General features: G+C 42.7%; 1 protein-coding gene across 1 annotated transcript; it reads left to right on the top strand.

Moving 5' to 3' along the window:
* Positions 1–3,655: 3,655 nt before the first annotated feature.
* On the top strand, positions 3,656–6,696 carry LOC104504763 (mediator of RNA polymerase II transcription subunit 6-like; the record flags this gene model as incomplete). Its single annotated transcript, XM_010151274.1, has 4 exons — positions 3,656–3,683; positions 3,738–3,897; positions 4,914–5,005; positions 6,614–6,696. Coding segments are annotated over exons 1-4 (363 nt in total), but the record flags the coding sequence as incomplete, so codon positions are not given.
* Positions 6,697–7,003: the final 307 nt, after the last annotated feature.

Genomic DNA, 7,003 nt, shown 5'->3' with positions numbered 1-7,003 from the left:
GCTGTGCTAACGGCACTGGCTCCAGGGAGCGTCCCGAGTTAGCGGAGGATGCGGTGAGGCCAGAGGTGCGAGAGTAATGGAGCTGCTTCCTTAGTGCTCCGTAGGGGCGGCGGGGCTACCAAGTCTGTATGTATGTCCGAAATCTCTGCACAAGAGAGCTCAGTGGCGCGTCTGTGTCATGAGAAGGAACTGGGAGGAAAAACGGTCCAAAAAGCAGTTTTCTTGAACGTGAGGCAGGCTGGGAGGGCGAACTCGGGGCCACCTGGGAAGAACAAGCCTCCCTTCTGGTACACTCCTGCCTTTTCAGTGGATAAGGAGGTCCTGGGATGAGACGGTAGTGAGGAAACAGCAAAACGAGAGGTTTAGCCCTGAAGTGTGGAGGGAAGTGGTAAACGCTGGCACGTGGGACCTGGGGGAGACCAAAGCAGTGGGTTAGGCCGGTAATCTTAACGGTGCTTCGGGTGGGTGTGATGAGGCAGGCCAGGTGATGGAAAAGCCAGAAGCAAAGCTGAAATAATGGAACAAGAAAGGTTTGGGTGGGAATTCAGGGATATGAAGAGAAAGGGAGAATGCTTTGAAGAAGAAAAAGTGGTGCTTGGATGGAGTATTGAAGAAGGTTTGCCTTTTAAACAAAGTGCAGGTTAAATTACTGTGAAGAGTTTGAACTTTGAGAGAAGAAGAGGGGCTTGAGACAGCATAAGAAAGGGAATTGTGTTTCTCCGTAAGGGTCTCTGAAGGGAATCGCACAGAAAGCCTGTGTGGTGGGGTCTTGGAGAATGACCAAGGGCAGAAAGCTTGTGAGGGGTTAATTTTCATAATGCGCTGAGGTTTTCTCCTTTTCTCGGATTCTTAACAATGTCTGCAATCCTGTTTGCTTTTCTGACTCGTTTCAGATTGCAGCAAGGAGCTACGTGAACAGTTAATGGGGAGGAGTGCTGTGTTACGTTATTAGTGTGAGAACTTTCTGTTTTAATCCAGATCGTTTAAGCTCTCTCATAGTCTTTTAGCTAATACGGTTCAATGGGTTAAGTAGATTTTGGGGCACGCTGCTATTGTAAAGCTGTCGGACTACGTTACTGTTCCTCTCAGTTTGTCAAAGCCCGGTGTTGGGCTGTGCAACTGGCAAGGCCAGGTACAGAACACTGTGTGAATTGCTCTCCTCTTATATTTTGCCAGGGTTGGCTGGCTTGTCTCCCAAATTGTCTTGACACTGACAATTCCCAGTATTGTCACAACGCTTTACTCTTGCTTCTGTGATGCAAATTCCACAAAAAATGCTTTGAACAGGGTGTCCTGCTTTTGAAAGGAACAGAGAAGTGGGAATTTCTTTCTCATACCCAAAATAAACAGAAGTACTCCCTTATTAGTGGGCATAACAGGCATGTCAGGTTCGTGGTTGGTTTTGTTCTTCCTCACCTTTTGTCCAAGAATAGTTTAAGAGAACAATCTTGCTAGTTATAAAGGCAATTACAGATGTTGGCACTAAGCAGCCATGGATAATAGAGCCTTAGAGCCCAACTTTTTCATTTTAGGATGCATTTATCAGTCTATATTCAGCATTATAGTGCTGTATATATATGAAGCTCGCCTGGCATTCCTCTTGACAAATGTAGCTATTGTTAATCATACAAGCAAGAAAAGTTTGTATTTGAAACGTAATGTGAGACTTCATTATGGCAAGAATGCAAGCCCTTAAGGTTTTTAGTTTTGTTGGGAAGGAAAGCTTGTCTTTTGGTTTGGAAAGGCTTTTAGGATAGCCAGTGCTACGACAACTTAAGTGCTCTGTAATGGATCTCAGTGCTGTGTTTCTGAGGCTTCCTTTTCGATAGTGAGGAGAGGGAATGATCTGTCTGAAATAACATCAGTGCCTCTAGAATCCTTAGGCCGGCAGTCTGAGATTAATGAGGTAGAATGATTTACGGGTGACTGTGCTGCGTGTTTCCTGATTTGCTGGGCAGTTAGTATTACCTTATTGACCATTCCTCGGGGAATCTGCTAATAGTATATGAGCTGACATTTTTGGAATGGATCCAGTCATCCTTGAGAATGCAGTTGTCACAGAAGTATAATATTGACAGTGGAATGATAAGTGGGAGTTCTGGGTATGTATATAATGCGTGAACAAAGGGAATTTTAGTTCTTCATTCAGTCTTCAATCACCTCTCATCACTTTACGTTTCTTAATTCTAAAGAATGCATGTCTTTGTTTCCTGCTTTCTCGTGTCCTGGAAATTACGTTTGCTGCGGCTGCAGTTTAAAATGGATGAACTTCAGGGTGCTGGTCAAGATGCCTCATGGATCTTCAGTGTTAGCGCATTTGTTGGCTGTGGAACCAGTTGCTGATCCTGTTTTCTGCGGTCTGCTTGAGGAGCATCATTTTGCTGTAGTGTGATAATAAAATACAAGGATTTTAATTCAAATGTCCCAAATCTGCAGGAACCTAACCAGCATATAATGATTTGCAGGTTGTAGAGTATGTTTCATTTTAAAAGCTTGCTTTTTAAAAAAATGTAATTGTTAATACTCTCTGGTTAGATTTCTGTAACATCCACTGAGTTATGGAATAAGTAATTTGCTGCAGGCAGTTTGGCAGGTTAATTGTGGGGTCAGGAATCTCTTGTTCAGAACTACTGGGAAACATCTGCCCAAAGATAGCATCTTCGCGTCTGCTGTTTCGGGGTATTGTTTTGTAACATCTGCCCAAAGATAGCATCTTCACGTCTGCTGATTGTTTTGGGTATTGTTTTGTTTTTTAATGTGGTTGAAATCCATAATAATAATAGACTTTGAAACATAACAGTGTCAGCTGCTGTGACGTAGTGATACGCATTTTAATAACAGAACATCTTAGAAGTCTTTACCAATGCCACTGTTTTACTCATTGGCTTTACCAAACAGAGACTCTGGGTTTAATTAATAGGTCTCTAGTGTTTTACCCATTTTTCAGCATCATAGTTTACAGCTTGGAAACTCTTTTTGTAAGAAGTAAACTGTTTTAAACATAACCGGGCTCAGATTTAGTGTGAGGTGTATCACCCTGCCCTTCTGCCTTGTAACTGTTTTTAACTTAGTATAAGTAACTGGTGAGTAAGAATCAACTTACTGGTGACCTAGGTTTCAAAAGGAACCGGGCTTTGGATTGTCCTTCTACTCAGCTAATGCTGTGGTTCATAAAACAAGCTGTATAGAATACTGCTGAGTAGATGTAGTGTGATGATGTGATACGTAGTATCAGAGCTAATTAACTCCCACCAAGCACACACACGTGAGACCTTGCTCGCGTTCCTGAGACATAAAGGTATGCCAGCAGCTGGTGGTCAGGGAAAGAAGAATGCAGTAATAAGAAAACTGTATTTCTGTTCTGGACCTACAACAGAACTGCAGAAGGTTAAAGGATATCAATTATTATTTGAACTCTGTGAAGCACGTTTTTAACTGGAACTGGTTTGTGTGAGGCTGTATTCCACCTCCTTCCTCTTATCTAATCATAGAATCACAGAACGGTTTGGGTTGGAGGGGACCTTAAAGACCATCTAGTTCCAACCGCCCTGCCATGGGCAGGGACACCTTCCACTAGACCAGGTTGCTCAAAGCCTCATCCAGCCTGGCCTTGAACACTCCCAGGGATAGGACATCCACAGCTTCTCTGGGCAACATGAACTGGTGGCAATTCACTTTCGGAGGTAATTGCAGTGTTTCTGGCCACTTTTGTACTCAGTGTCGATTTCTTTTCCCAGATAACCTCTTGGGAATTTCCTGGGTTGACAGCTCCTGGATTCCAATATTAAACAATGGGAGCGTGTTGGACTACTTCTCAGAGCGAAGTAACCCATTCTATGACCGAACATGTAACAACGAAGTCGTCAAAATGCAGCGGATGACCTTGGACCATTTGAAGTAAGCTGTGGTTTGGAACTGCTACCTGTGCAGTGTCCTTTGTCCCTCCACGCAGAGGCTTTGATGGTTGCAGAGAAGCGTGCTGGAAACATCCTTCTGTTCTGTGCTTTTTAGTCCCACCGCTTGCTGGGAGCCCAGCTTCTTTTTTGTATTCAGGTGGCTTCTACTTCCTCTGATGCCATTTCAGGGAGGTGTTAGGCATTCTGTGTATATCCTGAAATACCAGTAAATTAGATATTTCTCTGAATTTAGAAAAGCTGTCTTCTCTCATCCTCTCAGCTCAACAGAACCCAACTAATGGTAAATGTAGTTAAATGTTTTTCTGTGGTGAATGGGGTTTATGTTAGGGGATACTTTGAGCTCATAAACAGTTTGTGTTTCAATATCCTGCTGGTTGTGTGCCAAAACTAGTACATGATTCCTCCAAAGAGCTGGCTTTTTAGTATGGATAATAAAAGTCGTGAGCGTTGTAAATAAACTGATCACAGATGGTTGTGTAATGAGATTGCAGCATGCGCAAGTTAACTTTCTTTGCAGTTCTCCATCTGCTACACTGAGCACAAGTGAGGTGTTTGAGGACTATTTAAAGACTCCGCAGTAGGATGGGGAGTGTGCAGGCTGAGCTGAAAGTTCACTGGTAAAGTCGCTTGTGCTCGGATGTGGTAGCAGAGGGGCTTTCACATCAGACACACAGGTGGTCACGTCATACCGTGGTCCTTTGTTTGTGGGTTTAAACGACATCTCGGTGGTGATAGTTATCTTTCTTGCTATTTATTTGTTTGCTAACACGTTCCACTTAGATGCTGCATCACGTTGTTGTAAACTCCCTTTGCGTACGCAGCTAGGTTTAGATAGCTAGTGCAGGAAATCCTATGGCATCTGTTACTGCACGCTATACAGACGAGCTTCCAAAGCATGAGAACTTCATCCCTTTACTGCCAAGCCCTTTGGTAGCTCTTCGTGTCCTGCAGATTTTACTTTGAGGAAGATACTTACTCTGGTTGCTACTTTTTCAGCCAGATGGTTGGAGTGGAGTACATCCTCCTTCATGCTCAAGAGCCCATTCTCTTCATTATCCGAAAGCAGCAGAGGCAATCTCCATCACAAGGTAAGGTCGGTCGGTTCTTCTCACTGTTGAGAAGGGTGATCAGTTAGTCGCTTTCATCTGTTCCTAATTTGTGTTTAAGCACTTCTGGTTCTCCTTTTCTGTCTTTACCTTAAATCTCAGTAAAAGGGTCTGAGGCTTTGCGGTGGGCTGGAGATATTTTGTCTAGCAGTGACCTTCAGTGTGCTGATAGCAGGGATTGCCATCTTGTGGTGAAACGTGAAGGGTGCATGGAAAAAGTGCTGCCCTGTGGTATAGTTTGCCATGGGAAATCAGTAATGGCGTTCATGCCATGTCGTATTTAGCTGTTAGGCTATGCAGGTGTTTTCATTTTAATTATTTGCATATAAGGCTAATGATATGCTTGCCTTGGTGTTTTGGCTATTCCTCCGAGAACTGGCTGTTCTGGAATTGTGAGGGAATCTTGACAACACCACCATTCCTTCTTACAGTGCCAATGATGACCTTTCCAAGTTTTAAATGAAATAGCTTAGCTTTTTACATTTGCATGCAACTGGCATCATTATTTCTTTTTGACCTTAAATTTGTTTGTTCATCTGTGATTAAAAAAGTAGCCACATTTCAATAATTAGTGGACTGTCTTCTGTGTTTCCTGCATGTATGTGCAAAATAATTCAGGTTGTTTGAGAGTAAGTTCTATAGAAAAGAAAGGCAAGGTTAATGCTAGTTAGTTACTAACTTTTTTTTTTAGTAACTTAGGCTCTGCAACTGCATTTTGGTCTTGTACAAGGCCTTGCCTTGTCTAGCAGTGCTGTTTTTTTGCTGTAATATGCGCCCAGCTGTCTTGGTTTGTTAATTTAGGCGGGTGTTCAGGCTTTATAAGATGCAATTACTGGCTGAATTGCGTCCTGTCGGTAAAAAGGTTCAGACAGAATCTGTTAATGCAGACGGAGGAGCTGAACAAATGTGTGTGCAGGTAGGATCCTTAGGAATGGGAAGCTGATAGCATTGCTGTAGTTTCCCAGTTGAAGAATGTTGGACAGAGTATTATCAAGGCTGTTGAGATGTTCCTCTGCGCTGCACCTCTGATGAACAAGAATTTTTGATGGGTGAGTAGAGGTTCCGAATCTGATTTAGCAAATGCCTTTGGAAGGAAGAAGTCTTTTTTTGACAGAATGTTATTAATTTAGAAAGGTGTGCTCTGTGTGGGCTTAGCTGCCATTGGGTCTGGGAAATCTCGCTAAGAGGACTGCGCAAGTTGGAGAAGGCTGAGGCCAGAAGAATGTCATCTTACGTTGTGGGTTTGTACTGGTACCAAAGGCAAGTGGAACTACTTCCAGTGCAGTTCACTTGAGTCTTCTCGTGTAGCTCTGAAAACCCCAACTCTTCTAAGGTCAATTAGTTGTTTACGGTGGGACAGGACTTAAAGCTGATGCTTTTCTATCTGCAAAGCAGATTTGAGGTTTTTTTTCCCCTTACCAGTTTATGGCTAAGGTGCAGATAAAGTACCTTGAAGAAAAAGGTTAAAAAGAAAATTTGGTGATGAGTTGAATATTGCTATTTCTGCTGCTACTGCTGAAATTCAGCAACAACTAGAGAGTCTTCAGTCAGAGCTTGTAACTTGATCCTGCCTATTTTTTCTCTCCACAGTTATTCCATTGGCTGACTACTATATTATTGCTGGAGTGATATATCAGGCACCTGACTTGGGGTCTGTCATTAACTCCAGAGCTGTAAGTGTTCTGTGTATTTGATATATATCAGTTGGTATCTGCTTTTACTTTGCTTGTTCCCCAGGCTGTTTAAAACCCTCCTTCACTGTTTTGAGGAACAGTCTCATGAAGTATACAGTAACTTAAAAAAAAACCACAACACTGGGTAATATGGTGTGCATCCCACATGGAAATGAAAGATCCTGGGGGAGTCCAGTATGGTCCAAAAAGTAGGATACATTATTGAAGGCTGAAGGATCAGAATAACTGAAGCTACACAGTTGGTGGAACAGCATGAGGTTTGAGTAATCAAAAAAAAAAAAAAAAA

The sequence above is a fragment of the Eurypyga helias genome, unplaced genomic scaffold (genome assembly GCF_000690775.1).
Source record: "Eurypyga helias isolate BGI_N326 unplaced genomic scaffold, ASM69077v1 scaffold50284, whole genome shotgun sequence".
In the NCBI taxonomy this organism is placed as follows: domain Eukaryota; kingdom Metazoa; phylum Chordata; class Aves; order Eurypygiformes; family Eurypygidae; genus Eurypyga; species Eurypyga helias.
This window is presented reverse-complemented; position numbering and strand designations above follow the sequence as displayed.